Source organism: Centrocercus urophasianus, unplaced genomic scaffold (genome assembly GCF_019232065.1).
Source record: "Centrocercus urophasianus isolate 14NV4802_14NV808 unplaced genomic scaffold, USGS_Curo_1.0 seq_26, whole genome shotgun sequence".
NCBI classification, from domain to species: Eukaryota; Metazoa; Chordata; class Aves; order Galliformes; family Phasianidae; genus Centrocercus; species Centrocercus urophasianus.
The window spans coordinates 15,772,914-15,790,663 of record NW_024884822.1 but is presented as its reverse complement, the minus strand read 5'-3'; the positions used below and the strand labels follow the sequence as shown (position 1 = coordinate 15,790,663).

At 47.7% G+C, this 17,750-nt stretch overlaps 1 protein-coding gene across 2 annotated transcripts in view; it reads left to right on the top strand.

Moving 5' to 3' along the window:
- The first annotated feature begins 6,483 nt into the window (after nucleotides 1–6,483).
- PPP2R2B (protein phosphatase 2 regulatory subunit Bbeta) overlaps nucleotides 6,484–17,750 on the top strand; it is a 60,986-nt gene continuing 49,719 nt past the window's right edge. For both annotated transcript variants that reach the window (XM_042826539.1, XM_042826541.1), the window contains exon 1: nucleotides 6,484–6,740. In XM_042826539.1, the coding sequence (XP_042682473.1) occupies nucleotides 6,623–6,740 (118 nt within the window). In that variant the 5' untranslated portion in view covers nucleotides 6,484–6,622. The remainder of the gene's footprint in view (nucleotides 6,741–17,750) is intronic.

The following is a 17,750-nucleotide window of genomic DNA, read 5'->3' as shown; positions in this document are numbered from 1 at the left end:
TGTATACATGATACAGATTGACTGCTATTAATATACAAAACCCAGTCATCAAATTAAACAAAAATAGACAGAAATCTCATGGATTTCTGCACGGATGGGCCATGGGAGAGTCTGAGGAACTCAGTTCCATCTTGGACCACATCTTATCTTCCTTGTCTCAGGTGTTCCTTTTCTTCTGGGGGGAAGTATCAGGTTTGGGCTGTATCTCAGTGTGACTCCCACGTGAGCCTGAGATCACTGCAGGGTGCCCAGATTTTCTGTTCCAGGTTTCCCTGGTGTGTCATACAGGTATGATGGCACTTCCTGCCTTTGCAGATCCACTGTGCTGCTTTCTTCTTGTTCGGAAAGTGCTCCAGGATGAAATGCTCTGGGAAATGCTCTGCAAGTTGTCCTCTGAGGCTGAGGAATTTTTGTGTGATGTGAAAAGGGAAATTTTGCTGAGCTGTCAATAAGCTGAGGGATAGCAGTAGACAAAATCCTCATTTCTCTGGTGTTATAACAGAGTATTGCTATGGCAGCAAGAACAGCTGAGAGCTGCATCTTGCTGGTGTGCCCTCTGGTCGACGTGCCTCCAGTACTCTTTAAAGCGACTTCGGTGCTCTTCTGCTTCCGAGAGGATTTTGGTAATGGTGTGATGTACTGTACTGTGACTTTATTCTGATGGGGTTTGTTAGCAATCACTCACCATGAGATGGGCCCTAAGTTGGAAAAAATACCACGTTAGTGGTAGTAGTGAGTTCTCATTTTCTGTTTGACTCTCCCTTTAACGGTGGTGGGAAGGGTTGGGGCCATTAGTATTCTGATGGAGAGAGGCTGTGACAAAGAGTGTGACTGCGGGGCCTCCTGACTGCTCTGTGTGCTGCTGTGATGTGAGGGGACGGCTCCGACTGCACCATTCTGGGACTGGCCCTGAGATGGCACAGAGCACACAGACGGGCGATTCATAGGGCAGGCACAATGCTGCCAGCACTGCCACACTGACCCTGCGTGCTGGGAGAATGATACCAGGTGAGTTTATTTTCACAGAGACTGTAGATATTCGTGTGCCAGTTTATGTGTACGTATGTGTGTGTTTTCTTGAGAAAGGGCAACCCGTATTCCAAAGTCATAGCATCTTCATTCTGCATGTGCTTCCTCGGCAGGACTTGGAAACCTCATGCAGGATGTGCTGTGGTGCTTCAGTCAGGTGAAGGGAACCATCGATGTTGGGGTGACAGAAGGTAGGTTCAGTTTCCCCTTTTGTTGGCTGCAGTCACAAAGTCCTCATTTGTCACCTACTTCTTGCACAGGGCTGCCTGCGTGCTGGTGGGTGAAGAGAGAAGGCGCACTTCTTTTCTCTCCTGCTTTCCTGGTGTAGAGATGGTAGAGGGGGTGGTAACCAAAATTAGCTGTTGACCCAAAGGTTTAATTGGAGGGCATTCTTATTTAATAGCATAATAATACCTGAAATACGTTTCCTTGTTTTCGAGCTTTTATTTGCTTGAATGTCTTAGTGTGTGTGACACGCTGCTCCACCGTAACATCCTTCCTGAGAATCAGCCGGGTTCCATTCCTGGGTGACATAACATTGCCTTGCTGCCCTTTCTTGTACTGGCATTAAAAATTAATTGCACAGACACAGATATGTATCTATGAGATACATGCATCTTCAAAGGTAAGGAGGAGCTGGTGCAGGTATATGGGAGGTTCAGGAGCTGAGGGTAGCTCCTAGGGGAGATTGCAGCATTCAGGGCAATCTGTGCTCATGAATCACTTTGGTACTTTTCCATCCACAAGCGTTCAACCAACACGTGAACTGCAAACACATGGGCAACTGAAAGGAATTAATGCATTCCTTTCTCCTGCCCTTAAAACTGAATGTGTTCATGCTGCCCTGTTCCTCCTATGATGACCATTTGGTGCTCAGCTCCATACTGGGCTTCCTCCTATATTTTCTTATTCCCGTTTCACTCTTCTATCTTGCTTTCTCTTGTTTTCTGCATTGCTTATTAATCCATCAATTCTTTTCCTCCTTTACTTCACATTTTGTTCCCCTCTGTACTTTGTCTCTCACAGACAAATGAGTGCCACCTGCCTCTTCTAGTCCTCCCAACACGTGCAGTGTTTTGGAGCTGCAGGGAGGCCAAACGCAGCAGAGAAGTTCTGTTTTCTGACGTGCAGAGCAGGCAGTTGCTGTTAGCATAGAGACCTTTTGCACTTGCACATGCATTTGCTGTGTAATTGTGGATGTGTTGGAGAGCACAGACTGTTCTGTGAGGACCCACTGCAGGCTCGCCACGCGCCAGACAGGCACAACCACACAAGGGTGCTGACTGGTGGGATGGAAGTGCATGGGCAGGGCTGCGCTCACATTGCTGCCAGGCAGCGCTGCGCAGACAGCATGGGCTGCATCTCATCCCTCTGACAGAGCGGTCTGGGGAAGAGCTTGCCCAGAAATGCAGCAGGGTATGGAAAGGTGCTGCTAGAAGTGCTGCTCCTCACAGCTCCACTTACTAAGGTGCTTTTCGCAAAAATATTTACAAAAGTTTCATGCTTTTACTGTATAATCAGGAAATCATTTCAAGTGGTCCGAAGCACTTGTTTGCTGGTTCATTATTCATTTGTTTGTTGATCAATGAAACACAAGGTTTCCTCTTCTTACTCTTCTTACCCTTTTTTAGTGTAGCCAGGTACAAACTGAAGACCATAAGCTTTTATTTTTTAAATTTGGGACTCAGTGCTGAAGGAACGCAGAGCCGCAATGGCAGGGTGCAGTGACAGTGCAAAGTCATGGCCTGCAGCAGTGATGGAGCAGCTGGTGGAAGGCAGGGCCAGCCCAGCTCAGCTGCATGCAATGTACTGAGTGATGGAAGGGCTGGATCCGGGATCCACCCCACCCCAGCCCTCATTTAAGGCTCGGCAGTGGAGGTGTGAGTGTTTTGCTGGAGTTCCTGAGATCTCATAAGGGTAAGCAGATTTTCTTCCATTGTTTTGGTGCCTATAGCTGTGTTGAGTGTATCTTCACCTGCTGCAGCCTGGGGCTTTGTTGCTCTACTGTTGTTGCTGTGTGTTCTATCACATTATAACATTACATAGGAAGAGCCTGTAATCTTTTTCTTGGGGTATTAAGGAGACAGAGAGCAGAAGAGGGATACAGATAAGGCTGTGAAACCAGTGACAAAAAGGTGTCTGGGTTTGTCAGGTCTGATCAACAGGTGCACATGGGCTCAGTGTGACTAAAAGTTCTGTTTTGCTGGTTTTGTTTGTGCTTGTGTGTGAATACAGGCACGTATGTGTTCAGATGTGTGTAATAAGAGTTATGTGTTCTACTTGTGCCTATATCACACCTCCCTTTCTGCTCAACAGAAGTTCATCTGTAACTTGTTTGTTCCATGCCAGTCCTCATGGCACATTTCTGACCTTCAGAAATCTTAGTAATATCCAAGCTGTCTGAATTTTGGCTATTAATGGGATGCATGCAGTTATATTTGAAAGGAGGTGCTACTGTTATGTTGATGGAGTTCTGCACCTTCCAGTGAGGCAGAGCATCCTTAAGCTGGATGCAATGCTATTATTCTAGATCTAAACTGTGGTAGAGCATAATTCTGTGTTTGTTCCTTTCCCTGCACATGTAAACCCTCACAGAGATACTCATGAACTCTATCATTCTGTTCTTTTCTTGTTCGTTGCTTTTTTTTTTATCTTTGAAGGTGGTGTCACAATTGCCCTGTGAGCATGTATAGCAAAGCTGCCCACTGGAGAAACACCACCTTGATAGTGGCTCAGTTATGTTGGTCCCACTGCAGTCAGATGTTTTTCCTGGGGTCTGGAATATTGTGCAGCTGGAACACCCCCCAGTCCTAGCAGGCTCCTGCAACCAACAGTTGCTTCCAGCTCACCTGAGGTTTTATCACAGCTGCCTGATCTGTTCACCCCATCGTCCACAAGTGATACCAATGGCTCCAAATGAGGGGCTGTTTACTCCTTCAATATTGAATGGCTGTTTGTGGGCTCACCAAGCTGACTCAGAGCCTGCTTTGTGCTCCCGTGTGTTTTCATTTCTGTGTTTCTTGCTAATTAAGCTCAGGTGTGTAACCCTGCATGTGAGGTGAGATTCCATTTGTCAGTGGAACATAAAAACTGACTGTATTCAAACAGGTGCAGCCCACAGTAATGATGGTGAAGGCTTTTTACTTTGTTACATGATTACAATGAAGTGGAATGAATCTTGTTAGGGAATGTTCGTGTCTGTCTTTAAGTGCCTATTTTTCAGCACTGGTGGAAGATACCCACATCCACACAGAGCATGGCAGAGAGGCACGGCACTCATATTTGTCCTACATGTGGGTCTCAGTGGTGGCTTCTGTTCCATGATGAGTTTCCTGGTAAACCTTAAGTGAGTCACTGCAGCTCTGCATGGACTGACCTTATTCCAGAAGAATTAACTTTCTCAGGTGTGCTTGCATAAGAAGCAGACACAGCTGATTGTTAGTAAAGAAATTGCTTGTTTTGAAGTCTTTAAATGGAGCAAACTGTGTTTATTGGAGAGGTGGAACCACCAAGAAGCAGACTGTGAGACAGGGCAGCCTGGGCACAGACCTCTCTTAGGCTGATTTCTCACTTCAGTTTCAGCAGATTGTGCTGATGAAGTAGTTTGTTCAGGACTTGATAACTGCCAAGAGCTCCATGGGAACTTCTATAAACCTCAAATCCTGCGTAGTCAGAAGGGTAATGCTGCCTCAGAGCCCACGAAGTACGAGGTGGTTCATTCACTGAGGGGGGTGACCCAGCTCTGGGTTGTCCTGAATAAAGCAGCACACCGGCGTGCTGCCGCCTGCTGCCATTTCTCCCTGTCACACTGCCTGCAGGTAACCACGTGTGCGCTGCCTCCCTGTGCCCTCCTGCACATGCAGGTGTAGCAGTGTGGGAAGGGTGCAACTAGAAGAGCCATGCCACGTTTTTCTTTGTAGAAGTTTCCTTCAGAACTGTTCTCAGATGATGCGGCTTTGGGGCTTTCTCTAAAGTCTCTCTGGCTCCCAAATCTGTCCATCCATGCAGTTAGCTGTGCACAGTCTTTTCCAGATGTTGTTCTAAAACATTGATGATAACTGAGGCGCTTTGATCATCAGAGAAATGTAAGTGCAGTTTTCACATCTGTAATGTGGTTTAATTACGCACACCACACCCAGCTTTCCTCTGTAATTACAACAGGAAATATTTATCTCTTTCTCAGATGAGCCTGGATGTGGTATCCAGGTCCAGATAAACAGCGCTGTTTGTTTCAGAGGTAGCTTCATGTTTCCAGATGAGAGTGTGGAATAATGTCATTGTGTGAGTCATGCATGAGCGTATGCAGGTAGTTGCCATAAAGAGTATTTGATAAAATACTGCCTCCTTATTTCCTGGCATGGATTTAAGGTACACAAGTGAGGGTGGCTGATCAAGTATTATTGTGTGATGCAGATGTAGTGAGCAGGATGGCTTTGCCTTGTTTGCAGTGAGACCTGCAGTTTCCTTACAAGACCAGAGAGTATCTTTTTAATAAAGAGACAAATGTGCAGTGAAAAGCTTCTCTCCTCAGTGCCATAGGTGCTTTGCATCTTGTTGGTATAAATGCAGTCATATTGTCATTGTCTGACAATGCAAATGAGGCTGCAGGGAGATGATGAAACTGAACAGCAAACTGATCTTGTGCTCACATGACACAGCAATGTTGGGTGAGTTGGTCCTAAAACAGAAAGTTGCCCATGGAGTACCTAAACATCAGGAAAATGGGAGATTAGACTGGCAACTTGTCATGCTATGCCCTTCTAGTCTGCTCTCCTGAAGCTGATACTTTCCATCATGTGCACCTGAGTGGTGCTACAGAGCTGGTGCAGGGTTTGGATTGCACTCGGATGGTGAGATTTGTGCCCTAAGCTCCAACCGCGAGAGGTCTGTTTTGCTGCTGAAGTGCTGCGTGTGTAACTGGGTGTTAGGAAGGCAGAATTACGAGTGCCTCTCTAGAATAACCTGAAATACGGCGAAATACGTTGTGACTGTGTGTTACGCTTTGTTTCCCAGTGCTCTCTGTGAACCTTCAGGTTGCTCCCCGTCCCCCACCCGCAATCTGAGGGAGCAAAGCCGCTCGGCTGCTCTGACCCCCGAAGGCAGCACGTAACTGACGTTACCTTGGAAATCTCATTCGCGTTTTGCTTTTGCACCGGGAGAGCGGCGGCGTTTAAGAGCACGATGACCGGGCAGGCTCCGCGCTCCCCCCGCCCCGCCGCATGCGGCCGCAGCGATCGCGGCTCCTCTGCTGCTCGGCGGCGGAGGGGCAGCGGCCGGGCCCGGCAGGACGGCTGAGTCAGCGATCCGCCCGGCCGCGCCCAGCCAATGCCGCGCCGGTGCCGGCCGGGCCGGGCGTCCCGCTCAGCTCCGCTCCGCCCGCGGGGCTCCTCCCGGGGCCGGGGCCGCTCGGCCGGGCCGGCGGTTATGGGGACGGGCAGCGCCGGGGCCGGCGGGGCAGCCCCCGCGGCGAGCCCCTGCCTGCGCCATGTAGGCTATCTGGAAACGGGGAAGATCCTCGTGGAGTGAGGAGGGCTTGCTTCATGTTTTCCTTTATTTTCAGAGGTTTGGTTGGTTTGTTTTTTTTAAGCTGTAGATGTTTTTCTCGCCCTTTTTTAATTACCGTTTTTGGAAGATGAAATGCTTTTCACGTTACCTGCCTTACATCTTCAGGCCTGCGAACACCATCCTCTCCTCCAGCTGCCACACGGAAGGTACCGGCGGGGGGCGGAGAGGGGGACGCGGCTGCAGCGCGGCGCTCTGCCCCAGCAGTCGGCCGCTCCAGGCGGGGCGCGGGGACGGCGGCTGGAGCGGGGTGATGTGGTTAGGAGAGGGCTCAAAAGGCGGGGGGAAAGGCTGGATAGGCGTAGCAGAAAATGATTTTGATTCTGTAAACGCACGTGCCAAGTGTGCGCTAACTGTGCGAACCAGCAAGCAGCAGGTCTGGCTTAAGGGAAGACTTTCTAGTTGTTGCCCTGCGTGGTTTACAGGTTTATGTGGTTTGTGACTGGAGTGCTTGCTTCATCTGTATGCTCCGAAGAAAAATGAGGGGAAAAAAAAAAAACCAACACATCTTGCAGATCCTGTATTTGCTTGTCTGTGCTCTTCCCCTCACTCAGGGAAGCCTGTTTCCAGGTCTCAGCAAAGCAGCCGTGCAACTATTTGAGTTAATTGTAATGCTCTGAACAGTGCTTGAACTTCATGTTTTGCACGTGGGAATGCAGAGCAGTAGGGCTGTGTTTTGCTGAGACTTCAGTGAGAGCTCTCCCATAAGGAGTCCTTTCTTGTACTGATTGATAATCCCATGTGATGACTGCATGAATGTTAGCTGTTTTGTGAATCGTGCTCAGTTGTTCCCAACTTCCCTGTGTGGAGTTGCAGCATTTTCCCTCATGCTCCCCAGCTGTAGTCAGTTGTGGTGGATAAATCTGCTTGTTGAGAAGCAATGTCCAACTGTACATGTGCTACCAAAGACACAGAATCGAGGAGAAATTAGGAGGCAAAGCTCTTTTAAGTTACACGTGGATAAGGACCAGTACTGGCAATGTTGCTTTGAGGTCATTCAAGTATGTTTATGCATAAACCTGAAAAAGTGAAGGAAGGACTGGTGATTGAATGTGATACAGTGAGCAGTGTGAGCAGTGGACATGCAGGGGAATTCTGGCATAAAAACTATGGCCATGTGGTGATTCCTCAATAAGGGAAAGTAGCCTTCCTGTCAGTCAGCTTTCTGCATACTAATTTGGCTGCTTCAAGGCTGTACATGGAATGAAACACCAACCACATCCATGAACAAAATGCTGATCAAGACAGTTACTGTAGGGATGTGCAGTCATGGCTATTTTTGAGATGATTGGCTTCAATCTCTGTGCACAGCATGCTGTAGCTGCAAGGAGATGTGGCAGGCAATACCTTGCCTTGGCTTCTGCTGCTCGGCTGAGAACATCGTCAGGTTTAAGATACACAGAGGAAGGGCTGGGCGGGAAGGACAGGGCGATAGACTCCAGGTTGGACTGTTCTGTCTCTCTTGGTTGCTATGTTTTGCTTCAAACAGGCAGTATGGGCTTTAAGAAAGAAATTACTCTGAAATCTATTGGGATAATTTTATCTGCTTAGAATGACTCAGACTAATTCCAGAATTAGTTACTCTGGAGTTCTTTCTTTGAAAACCTCTTCTCTGAACGTTTCTTTTGTTTTTGCTTTGACTTTGTCCAAAGGCACTTAAGATATTCTAAATAAGTAATTTTTGGATTGCTTTATTGAAATAAGTCATGCAACAGAGAAAGATACTGCTGTTTTAGGGGAGGTCATGGGGGAGTACTGGGAGGAAAAAAAAAGTTAAGGAGTGCTGTATTGCTGTGTTATCTGTTCTCATCCGTTTGAAAAAAAAAAAAAAAAAAAAAAGAAACTTATATGGAGCAACTTCTCGTACCAATTATCAGATGTGTCAATCAGATGTGTCATTAACTGTGGGTGAAACTGGAAGCTGGAGGGTTTGAGTGACTACAGGCTTAATTGCTGGCTGAATTGAGGTGAGAACAGGCACAAGGAAGGTTCTTTTCTCAGTCCCCTGTGTGGCTGTAAGGGCCAATGGAGCAGACAAGAATCCTCTGTGTGGGGTCTGGCAGGAGCAGGAGTCTGATGGGTTGGACTGGTAAAGCTGCACTTGGAGCTGTAGCTTGATCTAGTGGGGCACAGGCATTCACAAATGATGGAACTTCTGTGGGTGAAGCTGTGATGATTCAGTGATGGGATTCAGATGCTGCCCAGGCCTGCACCCAGCACAGGGCTTCCTTGGCAGGTCTTTCAGGCTCTGCTCCACGAGCAGATGATGATGCAGGAGGGCTGAGCCTGTAGAACTGAGAAGGTCCTTCCCACTGTCAGCCCAGCAGCAGCGTCTGCACATCACCCCACACACATGGCTGTCCTGGCAGAGATCTTCCTCTGCACCCACTTCTAATGCCATGGGAATGCTGCAGCACTGTTACCTTTCCTGTGAATGTGCTGGTTTATGGTAATGAATCAGAAGGAGAGGGTTCACCTGGGGGGAGCTGGCACCTTTAACCTCTATGTTGGTGGCAATGTGACTTGTTACTGCTACTGAGCTCTTGGTGCTCGATGTCATCCTGAAGCGCCAGCCTCCTCGTGCCAGTGCACGTGACAGGGTTCAGAGCAGCATCTGCATCCTCAGATTTTGTCAGAGCTTTGGCAAGCTGATCCTCAATGGCAGCTCAGTGAAGCATTCAAACAGGTGTTCAGTGTGATGTGTTTGAATTCAGTCCTGTTCAAATGCACAGAAACATACACTTGTGTTCCACTGGCCCTAAAGGCAGTGCCTGTAGCTTGGCTGAAGATGAGGAGTTTGCATTGTTGGCTCAAATTCTGTAACTTTTTGGACTTGGTTTGCTACTCCTGAGCTGTTTGAGGGTGGAGTATTGCTGTAGAAGAGCATTTCTCAATCTGTCACTTAGATTGCAAAGTAACTACTTGGATTTGTTGTTTTCATGGTGACGTGTGAACTGAAAATTAATCCAAATATTTCTTTGATACAGAATATGCACTGTGGACTTCTAATAGTTTCTATGTGCTGAAAAAAGGGTTAAATGGTTCCTTGATGGAGCTGTATTCATGTTAGTGTTAGGTTGGCTTGGAGCAGTGGAGGAGCTGCAGCAATGATACACCTGGAGAACGTGTTACACAACAAAGCACTTCAGTACGTGTGAACACAAGATGTGTGAGCAGTGTGAACACAAACAGGCTGATCACAATAACTGCTTTTTTTCAAAAACAAATTTTTTTTGTTTCTGCAACATGTTCAACTCAAGGATATGGATGATTGTTTAAACCCTGAGCTAAGTAATGCTCAGGAAAAAGCCTTTGAATTACACAAACAATGTCCTTTCCTGCAGCCAAGGAAGCGAGCACAAAGAAGGGAAGTGAGAGCTCTGAGGTCACGGTTACAAAGCTTTGGTCATGCGTGTGTTTTTCTTCCAGACCTAACACAGAAATGTAGTCCTGTGTTTCCAGGAGAAATGCTGGCTGCTCTACCAAGTGTTATTTTGGATACTTCAGCTGAAGTTGAGATTTAATTGTCCTTGAGTTGAGACTCCTTGCCCTTAAACCTGTTGATGTGCCCAGGAGATCAGGGTTGTTAAGGTGCAGATGCAGTTTTTAGTGTTGCAGAATGTGAGTGATGCTTTAATGCTCTGATACTTTAATGCTGAAATTCTGAATGCTACAATGAGAACTTACCACTGCTGCTTTCAAACTAAGTTCAGAAATATGTGCTGAAGATTTTATACTATTTCATTAACTCTAATGAGAATGAGATGAAGGTTGGAGTTGAGTTGGTGCTGTGTGTGGGCTCAGGTGATAAACTCAGCATCTGCCTGCACCAGCACCTCTCACTGTTTCCTGAAGAGCTGACCAGGAGTGTGGCATTATGCTGCAGCTCATCTCTGTGCGTTCTTTGTTTGTGCAAGTAATGCAGGTTGATTAAACTGAGGAGTTCAGCAAGAGGTTACAGAGCAGGTACCTTGGGATCATGCTCAGTAAGCTGAGCATGAGGTCTGTATTGTTAATGTGCAATTTTGGTGCTGGCCGGTTTTCTTTCTTGTGGAGGGGAGAAAACAATGTTTCACTGCACTGTGGATAGATTTCTATTTGCTTGGAAAGTTGGGGGGGGGGGGGGGGGAAGAGACTTTCCACATCAGCTGTACCCCAAACTGAGGCAGCACGTGAATGGTGCAGCTCGCTTTGTGTGGTGCAGTTGAGCAGTAGCTGCCACTGGTTACGAAGGGTTTTGAAATCCTGCCATGCTTCATCTGAGCAGCTGTAGATGCAGATGTGAAGGGAGAAATGGTAAAATGTAACTTGTTAGAGAACAACAAGTGGTCTGGGGTGCAGAAAAAAGTCATGGATCACAGCTGCAGATCTGGAAAACAAAGAGTTTGCTGTACAATTACAAGGCATCATCTGGGTGTGAGTCTCATTAGTTGCTGTCTCTATTGTCTTTATGACGTTATCCTCCTGGCTGCAGTTGCTGCTCTGCTGGCTGCTATCTGGCCCTTCTATTGAATTAGTGCTGACTTTTTGTTGGGAGATGGTATTGTTAATGATTTACCTATTCTGAGCTACGCTCAGTAGGATCACTGGCACAAGTGTGGATTTTCCATGTTGCCTGGGGATCTGAGTATTGGACCAGGGCTGGAAGAAAACATGGGTAGATAGCATGATGATGTTTTGGAAGGACTGTTGTTTTATCTGCTTTCTTCTGGGGAGAATCTTCAGTCCTCGGTTGCATCTTTGTGTTAACATCAATCAGATTAATTAAGAAGTATTCCCAGGATGAGGGCTTCACTCTGTTGCAGCTCAGAACAGCTCTAGGCCCTGTGGTGGGAGGTGGTCGGAGGAGGGCTGTGTGGGAGCTGCCATGCTGGGCTGGAGCTGTGCTGTGCTGGTGCATGCAGTGCCCTCTTCATTGTCCATCTTGGGATCCTTCGCAGGCTCTGTGTATCTTGTCAGCACTGCTGACCAGCAGAGCTGCTCTGATGACATTGCTGTAACAGATCCCAGCTGACAGCAGATGGGAACAGCAGAGCTGGGCCTGCCGTGACCCTGGGCAGGGACCCCACAGAGTGCTCTGTGCGGAGCAGCCACTGCGCTCTGTCTGCAGCCATAGTGCTTGAGGGCTGAACGTGCAGCTGAATAAATAGATTTAAATGAATAGATGGGGTAAATATGACACGTTTGAATGTTTCTTTCATGGCCTCTGGACAATGGCTGGCTCCCAGGCAATGCTCTGCTTGAGCCGCAGCTGTGTGGTGGCACAGGGCAGTGCCTGGCAGGGCTGCACAGTGAGGGTGGGCACAGCCCCACTCCCTGCAAGGACAGCGCGCCTTTGTCCCCGGTGTCTTCCCCACAAGGGAGGGCAGAGCCAACAGGGGTCAAACTGGGGAGCACCAGGACGTGGCGTGCCATACCCCAAGCTGGGTGCTGCCCCTGCTCGTCTGCCAGCCTGGGTCCGTGCAGCTCTGCATGTGGTAGTGAGCTCTCCTCCCTCTGCAGCTGAGGTCCCTCCTGTGGGGAGGTTAAACATAAAGCACCTCCACATTTCTTCAAAAGCTACAGAAGCGTGCGTAGAGGGCAGCGGCACACAGATTAGTTATGAGCTCTGCCACCCGGTAAAATGGCAGCTTGTTGGTCTACTGCAGAGCAGCCTCTGTTTCTCTGACCCCAGGTCTGCATCTCAGCTTTGGCTCTGTCACCTGTGTGTGCAGCTGGGTCTGTGCAGAAAGCACAGCTGCTGCCAAGAGCTGCTGGCCTTGCTGTGAGGTGGTGCTGCTCGGGCTGCCTGGGGCTGTGGTGAGCCTCAGACATCCTTCTGCACCTCAACCTTGTACTCAGGTGTGCGTGGGCTCTGCTCGCTATTCAGGTTTGTGTAATACATGAAAATACGCTTTGCAGGTGTGTGTCCTGGGTGGTCTCTGTTCAGTGTCACTATTTGACAAAGTAGAGCTACAAAAGGCTGCACGGCACAAGCTGTGGTATGAGAAGTCTGGAGCAACTTGCCTCTTTTGCTGGGATGACTTTAAGGATGTCGATTTGCTGCCTTAGGAGCTTAACAGAACTGAACTTAGCTGGAGATTGAATACTGTTTTGTGGAAGAAAAATACACTATGTGATGGAAATGGCGTTTAAATGGACTATTTACTGAATATTCTAATGCCTGCAAGTTTCAGTCACTGAAAGGCCAAAATGTGGCTTTCCTGTTAAGTTAAAAGTCAGGCTTTAATTTCCAGATGACTTTTCTCAGCAAGGCTACGAAATAGCACAGCAGTGTCTGCGTGTCAGATCCCAGAGGCAACTGTAACTTTGTTTTCATTGAAGCTTTGCCTTTCTGGAGGTGACCCTGAAGGCCGTAACATTTTTTCACTTACGTACGAGCTGATGTTAAAGCTTAAGCTCGAGGGAGAGAGTTTTAGGGGATCTTTAACACCGTAGCTCTACCAAAGGCACCTTGAAACTGAGCTGTTTGCCTCGGGGGCACCTCTGGGCTTGGATTTTGGCATTTAGAGTATTTTTGATTAATGCATATGAGAAATAAAAGGTTATTTCCTCGCGTGCTCCAGACAGCAGCTTCCTCTGCGGTGAGCGCAGAAAGGAATTCCAGCGGCGCCCTTCACGAAGCGCGGTGTTTGGTGAAGGTGCTGCGGAGCGCGGAGGAGGCGGTAAAGGCAAAGCGAGGGGCCGCTCGTGTGGCAGCCGATGGAAGTGCTTGAAGCGATCGCAGGCGTTAAACGTCAGCTAAAGGGAAGCGCCGCAGGGTGGCAGTGTGAGCGGTGCCAGCAGCGTCCTGCTCCCCGGCTCCGTGCCGCGCTGTGCAGAGCCGGCGCCGAGTGCCTGACGGCAGCTTCACGTTCACAGCCTTGGCAGCAGGGAGCCCACAGGCACCGGCTCTCCTTAGTTCGTTTCTGGGGATGTTACCGTGGGCCTTATGCACTGTGCAGCACCACGCGTGTTTGTTTCTCTGGTGAGCCGGTCGGGCAGCAGCAGGTGGGAGCTCTGCAGCTGCTCTGAATTGCACTGGAGAAGAACACGTAAATTGCACTTGAAACAGTGCTAATATTGCAGGTTGGTACGTGCTCTATAGGCACAGTGATGGTGTGTATGCATGCAAATACTGTTGGTGTAACTAGCAGTCTCTAATTAGAGAGGCCATTAGTTTAATGGCAATGGAATCACAGAATGGGCCCAGGTTGGAAGGGACCTCAAGGATCATGAAGCTCCGGACCCCTGCCAAAGGCAGGGCCACCAACCTCCGTGTTGAATACTAGCCCAGGCTGCCCATGGAGGAGAATACTAAGTTGAGACTGAGCTTTCTACGGTAATTGTGTTCTCTGATTTAGCTGTTGTTCAACTGTTTGGATGGAATGGTGTATCAGCCTCCCCCTAATCTCACTGCATCCTTCCATGTGCAGGAATCCTGCCTGCTTTGTTATTTCTGTAATGGCAAACGGAGTTTTGTGCAGCCATAAAGATATGGATTGTTTCTAGTGAGGGGGAAGGGGGAATACTTTGCCCAAAATTATGGGCATAGTGCGAAAATGAAATACAATATATGAAAACTATTTCTCCTTCTAGCGAGCTTAAGGCTTTGTTTCTTCGCATCAAATTCTATTTATTTGCTTGTCTTTACTCCTGTGGAGTTGAAACACAGTCCAGCCCTTCTGGATGTGTCAGCAGCAGTTCCTGCTGAGTGCCAGACGTGGAAATGAGCTTCAGTGGGAGAGGAGGAAAGCAGCAGGCCCCTGTCTGGATTCTTCTGTACAAGAAATAACAAACTCTGCCCATGCGGGAGGTGATGGGGAGCTCTGATAGCAGAGTGCTGCTCACAGGCTGGCATGGTGCCCCAGTCTGGGGCTGCCAGGTTCAGTCATTGCTATTCAGGCGTGTCGGTGGTAGGCACGGGTCTGTTCTCTCCACTGGGATGAATGGTGCACCCGCATTCTTGTGGTGGTAACTCAGGAGCTGAAAATATCTTTCCTTGGCTGTGGCTGTTGCATCTGCTTTGTATTTTCCCTTCCTTTGTCCATTTCAAGGCCTCTTAGGAAAACAAAAACATTTTCATTATTCATATATGTTCTTACAGGTTTTTATTTTGTTCTGTATCGCCTTTGGGAATTTATAGAAGATGATGATTATTTCAGCTCTTGCAGAAACAGAGCTTTATAGTTGCAATTATATTCTCTCAGCGCAGTGTGTTTTTGTTGCCATAGAAAGCAGTCAGATGCGTTTCTGTCTGAATGGTGATGCTCTCAGAGCACTTTCAGTGTGGAAAAGTGCACGAGGCACTGACAGATGTTAGGGTGCCATTAGGAACTCAGCTTGAAGTCTCTCTTTAATACACAGAGTTTTGTCTTTTAAGAGGTAGAGAGTCAAAGATGAGAGAGAGAGAGAATGCATTTGGGGTGATTACTTTGTACTTCATTATCTGAGCTCATACTCAGGCTTTTGGTGTTCCCTGGGGGTGGTGCAGCACTGGTGCCTGGCACTGGGCTTTGGGACAGCACTGCAGCAGTGGGGGGTGGGCAGGATCATGAATCTCCAACCCTCCTGCCACAGGGACACCGGTAATACCAGACCAGGCTGCCCAGGGCCCCATCCAGTCTGGCCTTGAACACCTGCAGGGACAGGGCATCCACGATCTCTCTGGGCAGCAGTTCCAGCACCTCACCACTCTCTCTCTAAAGAATTTCCCTCTGATGTCCTCAGTGTGGAGCTGAGGTGACCTGAGTCTGCATAGAAGGCTGCAGGTGTGCAGGGGAGAGGATTGCAAACACATGTGGCTGTACTCAGTGTGGTGCAGTGCTGCATGGGATGGATGTGAGATGGGACTCCTGGTCTCCATCAGATGTTCTTCAGTGTAGGTGTGTACAGCTGCGTGTGATTTTTGGTGTGCATTGCTCTGTTTCTTATGGGCTGCATTCCTATAAGCACTGAACAGTCATGGTTGTGTCTGTGGAATGCCTGTGGCCTCGCTGGCTGTGCAGGGAGCAGCAGATGCTCCATGGCTCTCAGGACTCAGTCCTTACCAGTTTATTTCTCTTCCTGTGTATCTGAGCTCAGTGCAATTCAGCCTGGTTCTTCCACCATGCTGTCTGATCTCTGCCACAAATATCTTCCCCTTGTGCCTATTCCAGCTGCTCTGCCCACCTGCATAATGAAGACATTTAGCACTAAATGGCATCAAAAAGGCTTTTAAAACATTACCTAATTAATCTGCACAATGTCTTTATGAAGGCATTGTGCATTAAGAAGCCAGAGAATAGAAAAATAACTGCAAATGGGGATGAGGTCAGGACCTGGTGCTTCTTGTGGATGTGTTTTGTATTCAAATGCAGTGTTCTATCACGATGGATGTTTCTTTTTCTTACTCCCTTTGTTGTCTTAGTCTGGAACAATGTACTTACAGAATTTTCACAGGAATGGTTAGCAGAATGGTCGGGGAGGGGCTCCCCATCCCGTGTGGTTTTGGGGCTGCGTTCTCCAAACCATATGTGGTTTCTTGCTGGGCTGGAGCAGCTGCTGTGTGTCCTCAGCATCACCGCTGAGCTCGTTCTGCTGCCTGCACACAGACAGCTGCTCCCCTGCTGCTTTCCAAGGGCAGTTCAGCCCCTGACGAAATTTCACTTGTGTGACTGAGGTGGCCAAGGAAAGTACTTTTGATGGAATGTCACAGCCACGTCTTTTTGATGCATTATTTGAGGGCAGGAGTGAGGAAGATGTTGCTGTCATACTCTTGGCACTTTATTCTCATAAATATGAGTGTTGGGAAAATTAAGCACAGTAATGTCTGCTAACAGACCTTAGCAGAGAGGCTGTGTGGATAGATATAAAACAGGGTTCAGGTCTTTGATCAGGTGTGGGGAGTTGGATAGGAGGGCTGCAGGAGATGGAGCAAGGCATGTGTTCATAGGAGCTGACATCTGTGCTTTGTCTGGGAGAAGCTGAGTGTGTAATCTCTTATCTCAGGGCATCTTTCTGCAGCAGTTCTGGTGTGTGCTGCTACAGGCCAGGCTGAATGAGTTTCTAGTCTGTGTGAACTCAGGATAACCACCTGAAATGCACCAATGCCTTTTTTCTTTAGCTAGTGTGGTTGTTGTTCTAGGTGAGTGGCCATGGCATGGAGCAACTGGCACAGAATTTCAAACACGTGAAGAGCAAGATGCTTGGTGTTTTGTTGCCTTGGTGCTGTGCTGAGTGCCCACAGAACGTACAAATGAATCAATTACTCCCCATGAAAGAGTGTTTTCTTCCTTTAAATGTTCAGAAATCATTAGGAAACATGACAAGAATAGAATCAATTTTGTTTCTTAAATTGGATTAAAGTAACTGCATTCCCATATGGATTGGGCAATTAGATTTAATGCTACTTTGCATATTGTTTCAGTTTCATCTTGGTGGAGATAGCTGTCTGTTTTAGGAAGTAATTTTTCTGAGGGACAATAAAATCTTAATGATCACATCAGTATGTTTCAATGTAGACTCTTCTGCACGGAATGTGGCCTCACTGCTCACATTGTTAGTATGTGCAGTGCAGGAAATGCCTTTGAGAATGCAGATCTGTGTGAGAGCACGCACGCTTGGTGCTTGCTTGTAACCCGTGTGGCGGAGCAGGCTGTTGGTTCGTGGTTGGTCAGGGCTATTAGATTCCTTCCCTGAGGCATTTTATAATCTGTTTAACATAACACAGTCATTTGTCTTGTTTGCTGACTACTTAACAGATGGATTTGTGGGTTTTGTAATTACTATACAAACGGTAATAAGACGTGATATCTTTTATTAATTAACAGTTTTTCAGGTTTGTTTTCCACACGACGAGGTAGAGTAGATGTAATACCAGTGGCATACAAATATTAGTTTTACAGTGTTAGTGTTTTGAGAAACAGTGCAAACTTCCAAGGGTCCTCATGGTGCCCTTCTTGTTGTTCCCAAGGTATCCTTGCTCACTGATCTGGAAGCACAATTGCTCTGTTTTGTTAAAATGTGTCTCTCTGTGAATGGAGAGCACAGACCTGGTCCATGTCCTAAAGCATTCTCTATCTGTATCCTGTCTCTGCGATGTTCTTTCATTGCATTTATTTCCTTGACCAACATTCACATCCCGTCTTTCCTCCTGGAGGTTTCCAAAAGTAGAAATTGGGTGTACAGAGGAGCCATGG